Below are 20,606 nucleotides of genomic sequence, written 5' to 3' on the forward strand. Positions count from 1 at the left end.
GCCATGAAAAAGGTAAAGGCAAGTGACCCAACCATAACCAGGAAGGAGTGCATTCTTTTCGGAAAAGCAAAAATTCCTCTTCAGAAGTTTTCCACAGAGAGAATGGGTTCACCATATCATGGTTCCACAGTTTCTGTTGTGATGGCCAAGGCAGTCCCTTGGACTCACTGTCAGTCTAGTTCTCAAACATTCTCCTGAACATTCTTGAGTCGCAGGGGTACTTCGCAAGGCCACTTCTGCCCCTCAATGGTAAATGGCAGGATGATCAGTAGCTTTCCTGAGGGCAGAGGCATTTCCTTGATTGCTAAGCTTGCCTCTCTGGAAAGGTTCTATCCCAGTGGGATTTATTAGACTGTCTCCCTAGGTTCCCCAGGGGGTTTGAAGATCCTGACTTCACAAACAACAGTGAAGACAGTGAAGAGCCCAGGCCCCAGAGAGAGAGTCAAATCCAGTTTGGTGCCTTTTTTGCACTTATATTTGATTTGGGTGGTGGTGGGGGGGGGGGGTCGGGAGAGGGGGAGGGGGAAGGGGACGGAGGAGGACATTCAAAAATGACAGAGTGCCTCAGCACCCTAGATCAAAGGTAAAGAGGGGACAGGTGCCAGGTAGGGAGGTACCATTTGTTCAGGCCCCACCCTGCCTGATAACTGCCCTACCCAGAAAAGAAATGCAGTGTTCCTAGCCCTCTCCGTTTCTAACCCCACCCTCTCATAGATGGCCAAAAATAATTGGCTAACAAAGCCAACGGAAGGGGTACGTTGGTTCTGGGGACAAGTGAACTGCGAGTCCACTTCACCAGTTACAAAGTCTCATCTAAATCCTCACTAAGGGTCACTGTTGTGTTCAGAGAAACCCTCACAAGGGCCCCTCTCTAATCATAGTGCTAGATTCTAATCCACCAGCCCACTCCACAGAAGATGGCTTGCCTCAGTGAACAGACCCAAGGGCAGGGGCAAGAATCCCCAGGCCCACACCACATATGCTTAGGCAGCTCAGAGAGGGTGCCGTGGGGGAACAAATTAGCAGCACAGCCCCCAGAAGCCAAACGTGTCCAAGAATAGTGGTTCTCTTGCTGCCTTCACAGCAGCAATCTCAAAAGTGAAAAGAGATGTTTACAAACCTTGGAGTGACGGAGCCAACCAAAACGAGCCTCTTGACAAGACTAAAATCCCCAGGTGTTTTGTTTTTTTTTTTTAAAAAAAGAAAACAGGCTGGTGCTAACAGACTTTGGGATGACACCCAAAAGAATGATGTCAGGTCAAGTGTGGGGCCTCGTAATTAGGAAACTCTCCACTCAGTAACAGAATGGCTCTGACACAGAGTGGCTCAGCTAGCAGCTCTGAAGGAAACATGGGAACTTCAAACAACCAGCACAAAACCCCTGCATATATTTCATGGGTGCTGAGATCATCAGTCTGTGGTGATTATGATCACCTAATTTTCAGAGCACACGTTCACACAAATCATCTCAGATTGTGAGATAGAGAAAAACATTATATATAGAGATAGATAAACATATATCTATGTATGAATACTACACTAAAATGAGATTTATCCACCCAGTGTTGGGAATGCTTCCAGTTTGATTCAGTGAAATACTCTCCCCTCCATCCAGCCAAGTATATTTCAAAAGTAATTTCTACCCATATTCCTTTTTTTCCTCCTGTCCAAACATCTCCTTTTCAAGATTAAACAAAATCAAAGATTACATGTCAAATATACATAAAGATCAAACAAAGCCGTGGCGAGAGGAGGAGACGTCAAATGGCACACACTATAGTATTAACTAAAAAAGACTTATACTCTTTATTCCCCCCTACAGGGAGAAATTCTTAAAAAGTTTTTTTCTTGAAATTCACAATTGCCTTTGAACCAACCTTGCCAAATTCTGCCAATCTCACGCTGGCTTTAAAAATAAGTCTGACAAGAACTACTTCTTCATTTCGGGTCCAGATCAGCTCCACTGGAGCATGAGGAATAGGATGCTTTTAGGAGGTTATAGTGCAATTATTGAAGTCAGTAGCAAGTAATCACAATTTTCTATGCCCGGGTCTACCCCACCTACATACTAATCTGAAAAAGCTGGTATCAGGGCTTCTCCAACTCTTCTCTATTCACGCTGTGTTTCCACCATACATGCCGGTCAGAGAATACGGCCATGGAACTGCGGCGTGCCTTCAGATTAATACACCTTCCAACCCAGAGAGTAGCGATCCAGATAAGCCATCCATCCAATGGTAAACTTACAGTAGAATACCCTGCTTGTGTCCACAATTTTTGCGTGTGTTTGTTTTTCCCTTTTGCCGAAACTTGCTTTAAAGGAGGAAACTGAGAGTTTCCACCCTGCGCCCCTCTCGTGAGCCTCTTCAAAACAGGGGAGCGAGGATGGCTTTTGAAGGAGAGACAGACACTCAAGAGAATGACACAGGGTGCTCTAGTGTGGCTGTTTGAAATTGAGGACCTTAACGGTGACATTGTGTGCATGAGTTCGATCAGCATGGGCATGCCTTCTGCCAAACAATTTAGAAATAAGACCACGGATGAGGGAGTCCTTGTTTGGGTTTCAATGGTGCAGAGATGACAATGTCCATCCCCTCCTTTCACCATTCTGACTTCAGCAGGACTCTCAGTGACTGACTGACTTTCCATAGCATTGCTGGAGCTCCAGGTGATCTTACCTACAGGGAAAGAAGAGAAGGAAATATAAGGGCTATCGGCAGGCAAACGTTTTTGTCTAGATCCATTCGAGAACTCTTCTAAGAGGAAATTAAGTAGTAAGACAAAGAGGAGAAAGCCTATCCTTCCACTATAGAATGGGCATCCTGTAGAGACCCTTACTGCCCACTACTTCCCTTTGTTTAGTTAGTCCCTTGTTAGGGAAGGTCATGAGATGATATTATACTTGCAGATCAGAGAAGAGATCATGGAAGTTGACAAAACCTAGGCTCCTGTTCAAAGCAATCGTCCTAATCAAGTGTTAGGTTTATTACACAGCAGGAAGTTTCTTCAACAGCATTAAGAGACCTAGGTATTCCAGGGTCAACTAGCTTCAAAAATAAAATACGGTGAAGAAAAAACAAATGAACCCCCAGACACATTTTGATTCTTTAAGGACACATCCAGCATATTTAAAGGAGTGTGTTAACACGATCTTCAGAGATGGGTCTTGTGAAATATCACACCAAGAAATCTAACAATTAAGGAGACAGAACAATGTAGCTCTGATGGAACCAGCCACTTAAGAAAACAAACTCCCTCAAACTTCCTATACCTAAGCTCTTAAACACTGAATCAGAATTAGTACTACAGGTCAGAACACTTAAGTCCCAAATGCATTAGAAGATTTGCTCTCAGGCACTCCAATTTCAGGCACTCCCCAACTGTGAAACCGGAGCCTGATGGTTTCTATGTGTTTCTCATTCCATAAGCTCAAGCTGCTGCTGGTCTTTTGCCCATTTTTTTTTTGACAGGGTAAAAATAAAACTCTAAATTCATCAAGTACTTAATTCAGCAGAACATAATTTTATCTACTTCCTGAGAAGAAGGCTTTCAAGCATCAATGGGGGAACACACATAAAGCCAAACACCCAGTTCAAATCCCAGCAGCAAAGGCAATTCAACCCTTCGCTTTTCAAGAGTTGGGGAAAAAAGAGAGTTCCATGCAGCTTACTGTGTGAATATTGGAGTCAGGATGACCATCTGTTCTGTGCAAACATCACAGTGAATGGGAAATGAGGTACCCTTCATGAGACACAGTGGGGAGGGGTTGCCTGTTTGCTTGCTGCTAAAACATCCCCTCTCACTAAAAAAGGCAGCCTGGTCTGGTGAAAAGAGCCAGGGACTGGGAGTCGGGAGACCTGGGTTCTAGTCCAAGCTCTGTCACTTGGACTTTCTGTGCCTCAATTTCCTCACCTGCAAAGTGGGTGTATAATTCCTGCTCTCCCTACCTCTTAGACTTGGGCCTCCCAAGTGGGACGGGGCTGTGTCTGATCTGATTATTGGCTATCAACCACAGCACTTAACACATAGTAAAAGCTTAATATACACCATAATAAATCAATAAATGAATAAGCAGGCTCAGCAGCAAACCCCAAAGGGGGCATAGCTCTGTTCAGGTTGTCAGACCCCAATTTCACCCAAGCTACATGTTAAAGTAACTGGGCAATGCCTGGCTCTATGGGGGATTGAAATGGGAATAGGAGGGCACTTTCTTCAGCCTGGAGGACTGAAACCCACATATCATGCAACTAAAAAAAAAAGGAGTGGGGGGGAGAGAGAGAGACAGAGAGAGACAGAGAGAATGAAATAAAGAAGGCAGGCTTGGAGACATCCCTGGCATCAGAAGCCTCACCTGCTTGTCAGGAAATCTTTACTACCAGCTCTGGAACTTTATGTAATTGGTTTGGCTTCCAAGAGTGAATGATTTATTGTGTCATTTCCCATCCCACCTCACGACTGTAAATAGCATCTTATATTTATGTGGCACCTTGCATCCAGATGCCAGTGGTGGGGGGAAAAAACCCATGAAAAGCTACAGAACAAATCCAGGGCAATTCAAGAAAGACATAATACAAATCCTTAACTTTCCCTCGAAGGACTCTCCTTTTGCCGCCACTATTCTGAGCACCACTACCTTGCTTTATTTAATGCGTCCATCACCGATCTGGGCTTGGTGCTGGCCACGGAGACTCACTGGGCCGATGCTGATGTCGCTTATTAAAGTGGGTTTCAGCCACAGCAGTTTGGGATGGAATCCCATCAGCACAGCAAAGCGGCCAGGCCTAAGCCAGGTGAGGTTGGGAGGAAAATGGGGAAAGAGTGCCTCAGGAGAATATGCAGGCATCAAAAAAGCGGCATGGTTAAGTGGAAAGAGCCCAGGCTTTGGAGTTGGAGGTCATGGGTTCAAATCCAGCTCCACCACTTGTCAGCTGTGTGACTTTGGGCAAGTCACTTAACTTCTCTGTGCCTCAGTTACCTCATCTGTAAAATGGGGAATAAGACTGTAAGCCCCACGTGTCACAAGCCAATCACCTTGTATCCTCCCCAGTGTTTAGAACAGTACTTGGCACATAGTAAGTGCTTAACAAATACCATCATTATTATTAAAAAAGGGGATACTAGCCATTCAGCCAGAGGCTTCTCCATGGGTGAGCTAAACTGAGGCCTGCTGAAAAAACATGTTGGGGAAAGGGCAGAGAATAGTAGTAGTTTCTCACTTTCCAAGTGATTAGAATGGGGCACAGAACCCAGTAGGCTCTCAATTAAGTGCTTTTATTACTACTACTACCACCACTACTGAACACAATAATAATTATTATGGTATATGGTAAGCACTATATATCAAGCATTGCTGTAAGTACTGAGATAGGTACAAGTTAATCATGTTGGATACAATCCCTGTCCCACATGAGACTCACAGTCTAAGTAGGAGAGAGAAGGGGTATTGAATCCCCATTTATTGTACTCTTCCAAGCGCTTAGTACAATGCTCTGCACACTGTAAAGCGCTCAATAAATACCACTGATGATGATTTTACAAATGAGGAAACTGAGACCCAGAGGAGTTAAGCAACTTGCCCAAGATCATAGAGCAGGCAACTGGCAGAGCTGGAAATAGCTCCTTGAGGGCACGTTCGTACAGTGCTCTGCCCACAGGTGCTCAATAAAATGCTTTGGTTGATTGATACTGATTTTGCAGATGACAAGACTGAGGCACAGAGAACTTAAATGATTTGCACGTGATCATGCAGAAGGTAGTGTGGCACATCTAAGAACTGAATCCAGGTCTCCTGAATTCCAGACCCAAGGTCTTCCCTCTAGGCCGCATGTCTCAGGGCTACAAGTGAGGATATTTTGAAATAGGGCTAATGGCAATTCTAAACCTCATCCAGATTTTTCCTGCCTCTTCAAGCAATGAGTTTTATAAAGCCAAATGTGTTCTTTATCCTTGTGTTCTTAGGATAAAGCAAGACAAAAACATTTTTAACAGGAGAGGGGAATGATGTTGAAATAGCCTCCCATTTCTCTTGTTTTTCATGTCAAACTCTCCACGATGCCTGGATAAACTGTAGACCCAATTCTAACCCTTTCACTAAGACACACTGGCTTTCCTATTCCCAAATCCCTCAAAGGATCATTTTGCTTGTCCTCATTCCACATTTCCCATGAGTCATTCCAGCAGGAGTCATTTTCCACCTACAATAAAAAATAAAATTAAATCATAAAAGGGTCTTAACTTTTAAACCACACTGTTCCTACTCTTTGAGGCCCATAAAATTGTGGATGAAAATATCCATCTACTTCCCTCACTCCCAAAACCTCAAACCATTGGTAGGGTGGGGAAAAAAAAAGCAACTGGTTTCTGCAAGCCACATTTTCAGGCATTCTGTCTCCAGAAGCATCGTGGCCTAGTGCAAAGAGCAGGGTCTGTAAGTCAGAGGACCTGGGTTCTAATCCCAGCTCTGCCACATTCCTGCTGTGTGACCTTGGGCAAGTCAATTTCACTGCACCTCAGTTTCCTCATCTGTGAAAGGGGAATTCAATATCTGTTCTCACTCCTATTTAGACTGTGAGGCCCATGTGGGACCTGATTATCTTTTCTCTCTCCCAGGATTTAGTACAGTGCATGGCACCTAGTAAGCACGTTAATGTCATAGTTCTTATTACTGTTACTAATTACTAGGATGCTCCTTCATTGATTCTCCTCCACATGAAACAAACACTCCTTACCATCCACTTTAAAGCATTCAATCACCTTGCCCCCTCCTCCCTCACCTCACTACTCTCCTATTACAACCCAACCTGCACACTTGGCTCTCCTAATGCCAACAAATTCACTGTACCAACGCCAACCCATTCACTGTACCTCGACCTCATCTATCTCACCACCAATCTCTCACCCATGTCCTGCCTCTGACTGGAATGCCTTCCCTCTTCATATGCAACAGACAATTATTCTCCCCCTCTTCAAAGCCTTATTGAAAGCACACCTCCTCCAAGAAGCCTACCCTGACTGAGCCCTCTTTTCCTTTTCTCCCACACCCTTCTGCATGGCCCTGACTTGCTCCCACAGGGCAAAACTCTGCCACATCATAAGAGGGGTGCATCTCTACGGCATCTTTAGCACATTTCTTCGGCCCTCCCTGATTTGGGGACCCCCACATCCACACTCCCACCCCCTTGATTAAAATGTTCTTGGGCTATTTGGTGCCATCAACATTCTGCACACAACCCGCCCAGAGAAGCCGTGTTGTGAGGACAATTGTTTCGAATGATCGTGTTACAGGATATGGCTGTTTGTGAGCCTGTCTTCACATCTGATGCTGAGTAAGGAAGGGTCACAGGAGCTGCCTGAAAAGCTGGCTGTATTTCTGTGGCATTGAGAGGGCTGCATACCCTAACAGTCCTGGATATCTTCACCTTGGTCTGGATCGTAACGTCTTGCTGTCACCACATCCTGTCAGTCTTCTAAAGGACATGCTGGCCTCCTTAACTTTGCTTTCTACCTTGCTGTAGTAGATGGTCTATACGGGGATCTGGGGTTTCCAGCCCCTTACAGAAGGCAATCCTGCAGCCTGTGGGAAAGGGCCCATAGGTAGCCTACCTCCAAAGTGAGCCTTTGAGACCTCCTAGAATGGCATTCACAAGTATCAGAGCTGGCATAACTCTCTCATATACCCTGGATCGAAACTGATCCATAAATAAGATTCCCCAAGCAGCAAAGTGTGGGAATAATCCAAAAGTTTTCATTTATTTCCCTGAAATTGCTCCAAAAGACTGTGGCTTGGTTTTGTTTATTTTTGAAACCGCTGGGTCATTTTGGAAGATGGGGATTTGTGAATTGAGGGATCCAAGTCAGTACTCTTTCTCTGTGGGGAACCAGAAGACAGACACCCACCAACTTCCATTCTACACCCCATTTCATTGCTCACCTTTGTTCCTGATGGAAGCTCAAATATCCCTTTAAGTGCCCCACTTCTTATGAAATCTCTGTAAGTTTGGAACACTAGGCAGGGAGTGGGGAAGGGAGGAGAGGAGATTTTTCTTTACTGCAATTTGTTAAGCACTTACTGTGTGCCAGGCACCGTACTAAAAGTTGGAGTAGATACAAACACTTAAATACCCATCTACCAAACGCTGGGGTAGATAAAAGCTAATCAGGTTGGACACAGCCCACGTCCCACACGGGGCTCATAGCCTTGATCCCTTTTTACAGATGAGGTAACTGAGGCACAGAAAAGGGAAGTGACTTGCCCAAGGTCACACTGCAGACAAGTATCAGAGCCAAAATTAGAATCCAGTTCCTCTGACTCCCACTCCCAGGCCCGTGCTCTTTCCACTAGGCCATGCTGGGATAGAAAGCCACTAACCAATGTACCCATATACACTGTCTGAGGGTGAGGCTATGAGGTTCTGCAATTATCTGCACAAGCCCTTAGGATGCCCACTGGGTCAGGTGAGCCTTGAGAAAATGCAGAAACAAAGGCCATGAGTGGTTATGGGCCTGGTTCAAAGCCACATCTTATTTTCATCTCTCAGATCGCGAAGCTGCCCCAACTCAGTTCCCAATTCCGATCTCTGGGATACACTCTGACTCTGAGCCCTGAAATATGCCTATTCTGACCTATTCAAGGACATGCCAAGAACTTAAATTTGTCCTCCTTGGGAGGTTGAAGGGTGTGAGCGGAGAGAAGCAGCATGATATAGTGGATAGAGCGCGGGCCTGGGAGTCAGAAGATCATGGGTTTTAATCCCGGCTCTGCCACTTGTCTGCTGCGTGACCATGGGCAAGTCACTTCACTTCTCTAGGCCTCAGTTGCCTCATCTGTAAAATGGGGATTGAGACTGTGAGCCCCAAATGGGACAAGGACTGTGTCAAACCCGATTTGCTTGTAACCACCCTGGCGCTTAGTACTGTGGCTGGCACATGGAAAGCATTTAATACCATTGTTATTACTATTATTAATATTATTATTATTATTATGTGAGGTGTGGAGGAGGGAAGAAGGAGGAAGGGAGGAGGAGAGAGGCAAAGAGAGAAATAGAGTTGTCCATGATTCCTTCCAGGAGTCCTGTGGTTATTACTCCATCCTGGGTCAGTGATTGCTCCAGAAAAGGTTATGTCAATGGCACTGGCTGCTGCTGCTGCTATTAGGATGGGACCAGGGGCAGGGCAGGAAAGAAGCCATCCCAATTCCACTGTGAGAGAGGTGGGGTGCTGACAAAATCCTCACTTGCGCAGCCACAGTTACACAAGTTGAACAAAGCCCCCTGGTGTACGAGGGGCGATAGTGAGATGCTTCTGCTCTGTCTTGCTTCTGGCCTGCTGGGCTCCTATTGGTGCCAATCTACACTCTAGGGAATGTCAGACTGCAAACGCTTCTTATCAGACACACAAGCTTCTGGGCCCCGACTTCAGTATTCCACATGCAGTCACCAGGGACAAGTGTTTCTAATCTCCTCCCCGACCCCTAGGAATCTGATGTGAAGAGCCTGAGGAATCCTGGAGTTTCCCCTTCCCATTCCAGCTGATGGCCCAGCCATAAAAGTAGGGGTATCTCCATTTTCATACATACCTAGGCCTCTCTGCTTATGAAATTCCCAGCTCCCCTGCTCTGGAAGCCTGCTACAACGGTCAAAACTACAGGTGTTTCCTGCTGGATAAACTGTACGTCAGAATAAAGATGTGGAGATGTTCAGCAAATTCCCTCTAGGACCCAAGTCCCAGCCCCTACAAGCAAATTAGAGATACACAATAGCCTGGCCCAAATCACCAAAGCAAACCGAACAGATACAAGCACCTCTGGAATCGTGCAAGGAATTGTTTAAAGCCCCTGGAGATTTCACATGCAGGTTCTTAGAGAATAGGCTCTTTCATCCAGACTGGATGGAGAGTTGTGGGGCTGAAGCCCACAACTTCAGGGAGGCCTTTGCAAACCCAAGGCCTTCACTCAGGAGAGGCCAAGAGTGTAGAGAAGGGGAAAGGGTATTCTAATCGAAGCAGATATGCCTAGCCCACTCCTTTTATTGTCCAAATATCCATGAGAATCTGGCTGGGACTCTGGAGAAAAAAAACACCCAAAACCTGGCTTATCTTTGCAGGACATCGGTCCATGATGTTATTCACGAACTGTATAGAAAACAAAAGGCCCTTCTGCCCTGGCACTGAACACAGATTTCTCTCTTCCCTCAACTCTGTAGGGCAGGTGAAACGTTGCATGTCAGATCCACGGAGCCACAGGGTCATGAATCAGCCACATCCTAGCATTAAAATTAAACTTTTTCCTAAATCCCGACCAAGGACTTTTGGTAAGTTGCTTTTAAACGGAGAATGGAGTGTCACGTGGTGGGGGAGGGGGAATTGGACATCTCCCAGGCCTGTGGAATACCATCCGGATGGGAAAACACACTGGATCAAGCAGGTCCTGAGACCCAAAGCTAAGTCTGGTGGGGCCATGGCAATTCCTGCTAGCTTCAGGCCAGTCTCAGTGGCACAAGGGCGGGGGGGCTTGAAAGGTGGTGCCTGGCACACTGCTACATATATGAGGATGTTTTCATGGTCTGTGGGAACTTCAGGTCATAGCAGCTCCCAGGAACAACTGCACACACCAGACAAACATGATGGCAGCACCCTCTCTGAGAATGAGATGGCAAATGGCCTCAGTTTGAACAGATTTAGATCAACGTTCTAATCCCTGCCTGGTCTGTGACCACACTATTCTAAGTGTGGAGGTAGAGATAAGTTAATCAAGTCAGACACAGTTCCTGTCCCACGTGGGGCTCGCAGTCATTCTCAATTGTATTTATTGAGCGCTTACTGTGTGCAGAGCACTGTACTAAGCGCTTGGAAAGTACAATTTGGCAACAGGTAGAGACAATCCATACCCAACGACAGGCTCACAGTCTAGAAATCTGAAACCGAACACTGGTGCTAGCTTGCGATAATGGCTAGGAGAACCTTGGACAACAGCAACCTCATCTGAAATCAATCCCAAATGAAACCACAGAGAAATAGTAACCAAAGTAGGTGACAGGGAAACTACTAGAAGCTTATCAGCAGATACCATGAGCTATTTGAAGGCATCAGCAAAGCTGTTCATGAACTATGGTTAAGGAATAAACAGAAATTAGAATAATCATCTTTTAATAGCTTGGAGTCTGCACTACCAAGAGTCCTTATTTTTGTCAAAAGAGGGAGAAATACATTTATTCCTTCACACCACTTTTCTGCCAACTCTTCAGCCAACTCTTCCCTCATTGGGAACAAATCTCAGCCCTGTTTCTATGGATCCACTCACTGGATTTCTTGGGGGGGGGGGGGGTGTATGTGTGGTATGTGTGTATGTGTGAATTTGCTACTACTAATAACAAAAGGAGGGCCTTCAGCTGTTGAATCCTCATTTTAAGGATGAGGAAACTGAGGCCCAGAGCAGTTAAGTGACTTACCCCAGGTCACACAGCAGGCAAGTGGCAGAGCTGGGATTAGAACACAGGCCCTCCAACTCCCAGGTCAGTGCTCTATCCACTAGGCTACGCTGCTTCTCACGTGGGATGGGGACTGTGCTTTATCTCATTCTATTGTTTCTCCCCCAGCATTTAGCATGGGACTTGGCACATACTAAGCATGTAACAAATATCACAAAATGTAATATCTGTGATCAGCTTCTTTCTGCTGCTTTTTGGCTTCAGGTTGGTGCTGGTCCTGAAGCCATTAGTTTGGTGGAGGATCTTTCTCTACTCCTTTCCACCACCTCCACAAGACTTTCTTTCAACTCACCTCCCTATTGGCCCTCCTTTAATAGCAGCACAGAGCTTCAGAGGCCAGAAGTTTGAAAATGCCCCCTTGCTTACAGGATCAGTGTGGAAAAGTGGGTTTCTGTAGAGACTGTCAATGCAAGCAAAAGCGAATAGCACAGGAAATAAACTTCCCATACAAGCACTGCACAGTATCATATATACATTCAAACTTTAAGATGACACATTATAATAGACCTAAAACATTAAGAAAAAACTGTGGTCCTCTTATAGTGCCACTATAAGGTAAAAAGCAGGGTTACAATCAGAATTTTGTTTACAACCTTATTACTTGGGATGCCTGCCATTAGTTGAAACACAGAAGAAAAACTGTCCATGGAGGAGTACTTATTTATTCCCTAAATCCATCTTCCCCTTGCTGAGGGGTGATCTAAATGGCAAATCTTCACAAAACCTTTAGCCAATAAGGGCAAAGTTAGATGCAGCACCCCTGGGCAGTGATTGTCAATCTGGGAGACTCTGGAGCCAAAGAGAAGTCATACATAAGAAGGTTCTCATTGGAAAGAAAATTCAAAACCTGTCTGTATGCAAGTTTTTAATGTCACCTAGAAAACTTGCAACAACAACAAAAAACAGCAGTAAATTCTCCTTTCATGCTAAAGTTTGGGTCATCAAAAAAGTCAGAGGCCCTCTAATTTTCTTTCAGAAAACCATTTGTTTTGTTCTGGGTAGACCTAGCCTATGCCCCAGTTTCTTCTACAGAAAAGGGACAGTGAGACAGAAATGCCTACTAAACTACGGGGCAGGAACTAGCCACCTAGCTGTGCTCTTTATCTTGCTAGGAAATAATACGACCTCTGGGAACAGACATGAACAGTGAACTTTCACAAGTGGAACTCCTGAAGATAACTTAGAAGAATGAGAGACCATGAAGATCAGACAGTTCAAGACAGCAAAGGCTGGATCAGGTACACAGTGCTTTGGAGAGTGACTTTCATAACATGGAGATGATTGCCCCCTGCTCCAACTGATACCCTGCTACTTCCCCTATCTGTCATTAGCCATATTTATTGAACACTTACTCTTGGCAGAACACACAGTATTATATTTTAATATGTCTGTAATGTGCTTTATTGTCCGTCTCCCTTTTAGACTTGTGAGCCCAATGTTGGGTAGGGACTGTATCTATACGTTGCCAATTTGTACTTCCCAAGCGCTTAGTACAGTGCTCTGCACACAGTAAGCGCTCAATAAATACGATTGATGATGATGATGATCTCCCCCACTAGACTTTAAGCTCCTTGAGGCCAAGGATTGTGCCTACTATATTGTGCTATTCTATCCTAAGGACTTAATACAGTGCTCTACATGTAGTAAGCGCTCAATAAATACCACTAATTGAACGATTGTTTGGACACTAGCAACTAGGAAGGAAGCTATTACCAGACCCGACTAGCATTTTAACTATTGGTATTGTACCTGTAAATGTACCTGTATTTGACATCAAACACTGTTGAGTCTTCCTCATCATCATCCTCTTCATTTAAAGGGGCCATTTCTACACGCTCAGCCGGCGTAGTGATGATGTCATATTTCCGGGTTTTCTTTATCCTCTTTCCAGACCTAGAAGAAGAAAGAAGAACACAAAAAAGGAAAGAAATGCATGAGAGAGTATACCCTGCTCTAAATAGTGACCACACTAACTGCAGTAATCAAACACTGAATATCCAGGCTCTCGTCTCCATCCCCCATATTCCTTTCTTTGAATCACTCACTCAGCTTATACTGAAAGCTTAGTTTTTTGCCAGGGTGCGAGCTAAATAAGACAGGTCACTGACCTCTTGCTAGGTACATAATAAAGGTGTTTAATCATCGGAGCCTAATCATTGGAGATGCCTGGACAAGGATTGTGCTTGTGATTGTGCTCTCCATCACCTCGCCCCCTCCTACCTCACCTCCCTTCTCTCCTTCTACAGCCCAGCCCACTCCCTCCGCTCCTCTGCCACTAATCTCCTCACCGTGCCTCGTTCTCGCCTGTCCCGCCGTCGACCCCCGGCCCATGTCATCCCCCTGGCCTGGAATGCCCTCCCTCCCCACATCTGCCAAGCTAGCTCTCTTCCTCCCTTCAAGGCCCGAGAGCTCACCTCCTCCAGGAGGCCTTCCCAGACTGAGCCCCCTCCTTCCTCTCCCCCTCCTCCCCCCCTCCATCCCCCCGCCTTACCTCCTTCCCTTCGCCACATAACCTGTATATACGTATATATGTTTGTACGTATTTATTACTCTACTTATTTTACGTGTACATATTTATTCTACTTATTTTATTTTGTTAATTTGTTTTGTTCTCTGTCTCCTCCTTCTAGACTGTGAGCCCACTGTTGGGTAGGGACCGTCTCTATATGTTGCCAACTTGTACTTCCCAAGCACTTAGTACAGTGCTCTGCATACAGTAAGTGCTCAAAAAATACGACTGAATGAATGAATGAATGAACCTGATTATCATGTATCTACACCAGTGCTAAGTACAGGGCTTGGCACATAGTAAGTGCTTAAGACCCATAATGATCACGTTATATTATAATGTAATTATTACATATCATACAATAGATTATATTACCTATCATACAATATATTGTTATAGTATATAGTAATTCTATTATCATTAGCTTGTAACATATCATTAAAGTCTCTAGAATACAAACTCATTGTGGGCAGGGAACATATCTACCAACTGTTGGATGATACTCTCCCAAGAGCTTAGGACAGCACTCTTCACACAGTAAGCACTCAATAAATACCACTGATCAGTTGATTGGCAGGCTAGAGGGAGATATACAGTGTTCACATTTGAGTGAGGGATGCAGGAAGTGTTTCTGTTTTTCTGCACTTTAAACTAGTCACTGTAATCCACTGGTGCCTCAAGCTTCTCTCGCTGAAAGATATGGCATCCCGAAAGTGGAGCTTCTTGAAACCCCATGCCAACAGCAAACCTTTCTAAGAAGACAGTGTAGGGAATTGAGGGGCACAGACAAAGCTGGGTCTTCCTACCATTTTAGAAGGTTGGGGAAAAAAGGGAAATTCTGAGACCTTGGGCTCATCACCTTAGCTAGGAAAGGTCATTCGTCACCTTTGGTCCCGGGGGGGGGGGGGGGGGGGGCAACCCCGAGAAACCTGTGCCTTTGATAAAGTACCAAGTAAGGCAACGGAGGCAGCAGGATTGGTCAGTCACAATGTGCCTCTACAGCCACTGACCTGGCTGCTGGGGAGATAGTTTCTGGAGGGGGGCTTCGACATAGGAGAGAGCAGGCTGGCTGGAGAAAGCGTAGTTTACTGCAGCCCCAACTCCTGGCTCCCCCCACACCTGACTCTCCACAATTCTCCCCCATGAGCCTGAAGCCTGGGCTGGTGGCTCTCAGCTCCTCTGGAGAGGGTGGAAGAAGGGAGCTTGGCGCTGCCTTCCCAAGGGAGAACGGGCAGGGTGGCTGGCTCTGGAGGGCAGCAGAAGTTAAACCCCGCCTTTCCACTCTGCACCATCCTCACTCTGCTAGCATTGCAACTGTGAAGTTAAAGGGCTTGGACAGTCAGTGAGTCAGCAAAATTGTGACCTTTTATCAGAATATCAAGGAGGGATGTGCCAAATAATGATGGTACTCGTTAAGTGCTTACTATGTGCTAGGCACTGTTCTAAGCACTGGGGAGATACAAGCTAGTCAGGTTGGAGATTGTCCATGTCCCACATGGGGCTTACAGCATTAATACCCATTTTACAGATGAGGTAACTGAGGCACAGAGAAGTTAAGTGACCTGCCCAAGTTAATACAGCTGACAGGTGGCAGAGCTGGGATTAGAACCCAGGTCCTTCGGACTACCAGGCCCGTGCTCTATCTACTAGGCCATGCTGCTTCTACTAGCATGATTGTTGTCCATAAAGATGCACTTCCTTCGTGGGACCTTTTAAGACATGTCTTCATGCAGGGTTACTGGCGTGTTCTTGGAGGCTTTGGTGGGATTTTTTAGAATTAAATTTTCCTCTTTGACCTTTCCCTCGCACTCTACTCCCTTCATCTGTAAACTCATTGAGGGCATGGATTTTGTCTTCTAGCTTTATTTTCATTTTCCCCTATCCCTAATTTTAAGTCAACCTGCTAACTGCACCTCACTCTCAACTCTCCTACCTCCATGCTCTCGCTTATGCTGTTCTCCCAGCTTGGAACTCCCTCCCAACCTAAATCCGATTAGACTACAGTCCTCTCTTTATTCCAAGCCCACTTGAAAACTCACCTCCTTCAACATGCCTCCTCTGAATAATTCCCAGCATCACAAATCATAGCAACCCATCACCCATCGCTAGCACTCTGTGATTGTATTGTCCCAAGCACTTTGTATAGCATCATGCACTCAGTAAGCGTTCAACAAATACCTTTGATTAATGGCATTAACATACCCCTCCTTAGCACTTATGTACACATGTGCTTTTCAATTCTGCATTCAGCTTTTTCTTTTGATTACTCTCTATACACTTTTATGTCTTTTTCTTCCATTACAGTGTAAGCTCCTTGTGGGCAGAGAATCATCCCAAGAGCATAGTATAATGCACTGTACCCAAAGTTTGCTCAATAAATGCTATCACTTCTCGTTCCACTACTAATCTAGTGCTCTACACCTCCAAAGTACATTTAGTAAATGATCTGTGAGCCTGGTTGTGTTGTTGGTAACTGTGAGAGTGCACGGATAACAGGATTCACTGAAATCAGGGTACATCCAAAGAGGCTCTGCAATATTTCATTTCCTCCAAGCTCCATTGCCAGTATTCCTCTATGGTAACAACACTGGCTCATGTTCTTTTCTATTTATCTAAGTGGCTTTTCCAGTTCTCAGTCCCGATTTCCAGGGTTTACTGGTCCAAATCCAAACCCTTGAGAGCGGGAGGGAGGGAATTCTTTCTGCTGGTGACTATCAATGTTTTTCAAAGCATTCTCAGACTTGGATGTCTTTAAATCAGCATCGGTTTTGAAGTGACCACCCTACTTCCCTAAAGCCCCATCTCTTCCCACTCGAAAAAATGATCTACTCCAGGGCGGTCTCTTGGGCCCCCAACAAATGCCCTGGTACCTTGAGAATTACTCATTGGCATTTCCCCTGGGACTAAGCCACATCTATGAATTCCAGTTGTGCCCAACAGTAATCTTTCCCCTGCTTGCCTCTTCAGTGGGTGATAGCCTTTTGCAGTAACTTGCCATGCTCACAATCAGCTTCCCCTTTAGACTGAGTGTGGCTTTAAGCACAGTCTGTCATGCCTAAATCATGAAGCTTAAAGGGTTTGTTTGTAAATATGTATTTGTTTTTGTTAGTGACTCTCACTGGAAAAATGCTGCCTCTTCTTGCTTAGAATGCTCCAACATGTTCTGGCCATACGATATGGGGTGAGGCATACCCAGGTTATGTTTAGTTAAAAAAAAAAACTCTGGTGCTCAGTAAAATCAAAATTCCAGGTTTTGATTACCATTCTCCTATTTTGATCCTAGTGCATGCACTTTACCCTAAAGTGCACTTTTTTCTTCGTATTTTTGGACCTGGAAGTAATTGGAGAAGGGGACTGCTACAGCTTGGAACATCCAAATATTCATTCATCTCAACTGGAAAATGCAAAGCTTCTAGCGTTCGAGACTTGAGTGTATATCGAATCCTGGAGACTAAATTCTATAAAGGCGCATCATCCCTTGAAAAGAAAATGGGGAGGAAAAATCTCATTACACCCAGCAATTCCCAGCCACCCTTTTTAATAAAGGGTGAAAATAGGTTTGGGTTTTAGTTTGACTGAGAAGTGGTTGCTAAGTCAATAAACCTAATGACATCAAAACCTGCGGAAAAACTATCTGGGACTCGTCCTTCTTTCTCTCTTACCCCATGGAGAGAGAGCCATAAGCCCCATTCTCACTTCTGCTTACACTTTTTATAACAGTAGGATCTGTTGAAGTCCTGGCCAACTAGAAGCTAACTGAGTCCAAGCTTTCTACATAATTCCTCAGTTGGCTGTGTGTGGAAGAGTTTATGAAAACTATTCTGATTTAATATTCCCTATACTGTTAAACTTAGCCAATTAAGACTAAAGAGTAGGAAGCCTCTCTTAGTGATCACACCAAAATGTAGTTATTTAAAGAAATGTACTATTCACCGTTGTGGTATTACCTGAGTGCTTACTGTGTGCAGATCACTGTACTAAGCGCTTGAGAGAGTACAATATAATACAGTTGGTAGACATGTTCCCTGCTCACAAGGGGTTTATAATCTAGAGGGGGAGAGGGAGGTTAAAATTAATCAGTGGTATTTATTGGATGTTTATTGTGTGAAGGGTTCTAAGGGAGCTTGTAATCTAGGGGAGACCGATCTTAAAAGAAATCACAGACTGGAGGAAGATTGAGGGAAGATTAGTATCCAAATGCTTAGGTTGCCCAGAAATGCTGAAGTGGCAGGTGGCAGTTGGGTGTGGATACATTGGTGGGGAGATGCTTTAATTATCACTCACTAAATGAGGCTGTACGAAAAATGCTCTAGTGGCCCCAGAGCATTCTATTTTAGCCCCACATTTGCTTGAATTTGGCAGCAGTACAGAAAGTAAGAGGAAGCAGGAAATAAATACTGTAGCTGAATTATTATACTTATTTCAAATTCCAAATTTTGGGGTCCAAATAATAAGAATAATGATGGTATTTGTTAAGCACTTACTACATGCCAAGCACTGTTCTAAGCACTGGGGTAGATTCAAGGTAATCAGTTTGTCCCACGTCGGGCACAGTCTTAATCCCCATTTTACAGATGAGGTAACTGAGGCAGAGAGAAGTGACTTGCTCAAAGTCACTCAGCTGATAAGTGGCAGAGCCAGGATTAGAACCCATAGCCTCTGACTCCCAAGACCGTGCTCTTTCCACTAAGCCATACTGCTTCTCTCAAATGACCAAGGTTATACTATAGTTTCTTCTGGCAGACCCATAAGAGTTGCTTGTCTTCATTTCTGCTAATAATCAGTGTCTCACACAGGAAAGGCAGGCTAAGTAGGGGGGACTATAATTTAAACCCTGTTTTACAAATGAGGAAATCTAGGCTCAGTGAAGTTACTTGCCTACTCACACACAGACCAGGGACAGATCAGGATTAGAACCCAGGTCCTCTGACTCCCAAGCCCATACTTTTCCCACTAAGCCATGCTGTTTCTCCAACTCGACTACATTTCGGCAGGTAGACAGAGCTCCCAGTGGTAGACAGAACTCCTGGTGATAGCCATTCAAAGAGTTTTCACGGTTACCCAAGGCAATGCTCTCTCACTTACACACCTCCTGCCATGTGGCAGAAACCAGCTACAAAATCAATATGGAGAAGGCAGACTTTGAAATTTCACCTTGTGCAAATAAAGGTACAAAGCACTGGAGAAAGGTGAAAGCCCAGCAGGAGTGCTAAGATACCTCTTTACTTGTATCACTCTGCCTTTCAGAGTCAAAGTCACATGCAGCTCTTCATGCCTCTTTTGAAGTCCCATGTGGTCAAAGAAATTTGAATCACTGCCTTCACTAGACAGATTTGAAGTTCCAACAGTCTAGTGAAGGCAGTGATTCAAATTTCCAACAATTTTCATCATTAACCCTGAGGTTCACAGGCAGAGCTGTTGTTGACCTCTCAGGGAAAAGAGTATGAACCATCTACTATTGGTGATCCCATCCTTGATGACTTGATTGGCATTCTAAGGATAGGAGGAGTCTCTCAAAGCTTTGGACTAACTGTTGCTCTTCTTCCCAGATAGTTTCCTTGTCACAGTACCCAATAAAACAATCTGCTGAACGGTGTCTGAACACACAGGGGAAACAAAAAAAAGAATAACCATACAGGACTTTAAAGACTTTTACTTCATCAGCTATAGTTTACCAGCATTTAAACTTTCTAGTTGGCCCTTTCTAGCCATACCATCTCTAAGATGATTTTAAACTCGAAATTACACAAAAGGCCATTAGAGAGAACCTTCATGAATGCTTTAGACACAGATTTTGATGTAACGAACGGAAAAAATTACACTTCCAACAATCAACTCTCCCAGACAGAACACACTTCACAAAAGAGCCATTTATGCTGCTCAACTGCTCTGCGTGTTAATAAAGGAAAATTGAGACTTTTGAAAACTTTAATGACAACTAGATGAGTTCTTACTGATAGCTCAATTAGAGGTAATGCCTGGTAGGAGCTGAAAATACAGCTGGATCGAAAGACTTTATACAGTGCCAGGAGCATTTAAGCAAAATGTGTTGTGCATACAGTCAAGATTCTGACAGGAAGCAGGGATCATCCATCTTTGTATATTTCCAAATTAAAAATACAACGTCCTGCCTTCAGTGGCTGACAGCCAATTAGAAGAGGGGAGAGGTATGAATAAATGGAGGGCTACCAATGGGGCACCATCAGGTGTCAAAATAAACACAAAAGAGGTCCTGTTGCCCCAGATCCCATTCTTCCCTTACTTTCCTCCTCCATCCCCAAACCCATAGGTGTCAACTCCATATGGGCAAATGAGGCGAAGGCTTCCACGGTACTGACCCTGACAGGGCAAAGGGACCACCACAGTTAGCCCACTTTGTCACTTGGAGCTGCAAAAGGGCATCTTGTCTCTACCCCTTGCCCACCAGTGGGACAGAGAGGGAGGATGGCACTACCCCGCTTTTCTCATCCTTGTGGGGCATACAGAGACTGAGGGTCTCCGACAGCAAACAGCCCACCCACCTCACTTCTGCCCAGTCCACCCAGACAGCTTAGAGATTCCCCGGGACGTACCAGGTGGTCACAGCTCAGAAACCCCAGTGCTCATTTAAAGCC

General features: G+C 44.9%; 1 protein-coding gene and 1 long non-coding RNA gene across 2 annotated transcripts in view; both read right to left on the reverse strand.

Moving 5' to 3' along the window:
• Window positions 1-852: 852 nt before the first annotated feature.
• Window positions 853-4,909, reverse strand: LOC119928149. The gene is made up of 2 exons (XR_005451049.1): window positions 4,352-4,909; window positions 853-2,678 (listed from the first exon to the last, which is right to left on the reverse strand). It is a non-coding gene; the product is annotated as an uncharacterized LOC119928149 (long non-coding RNA).
• Window positions 4,910-5,680: 771 nt separating this feature from the next.
• FAM174B (family with sequence similarity 174 member B) overlaps window positions 5,681-20,606 on the reverse strand; it is a 31,802-nt gene continuing 16,876 nt past the window's right edge. The window contains exons 2-4 of the mRNA XM_038747352.1: window positions 13,245-13,376; window positions 11,776-11,883; window positions 5,681-6,194 (exon numbers count right to left, since the gene is read on the reverse strand). Of these exons, the coding sequence (XP_038603280.1) occupies window positions 6,125-6,194; window positions 11,776-11,883; window positions 13,245-13,376 (310 nt within the window). The 3' untranslated portion in view covers window positions 5,681-6,124. The remainder of the gene's footprint in view (window positions 6,195-11,775; window positions 11,884-13,244; window positions 13,377-20,606) is intronic.

Source organism: Tachyglossus aculeatus, chromosome 5, assembly GCF_015852505.1.
Source record: "Tachyglossus aculeatus isolate mTacAcu1 chromosome 5, mTacAcu1.pri, whole genome shotgun sequence".
Taxonomy (NCBI): domain Eukaryota; kingdom Metazoa; phylum Chordata; class Mammalia; order Monotremata; family Tachyglossidae; genus Tachyglossus; species Tachyglossus aculeatus.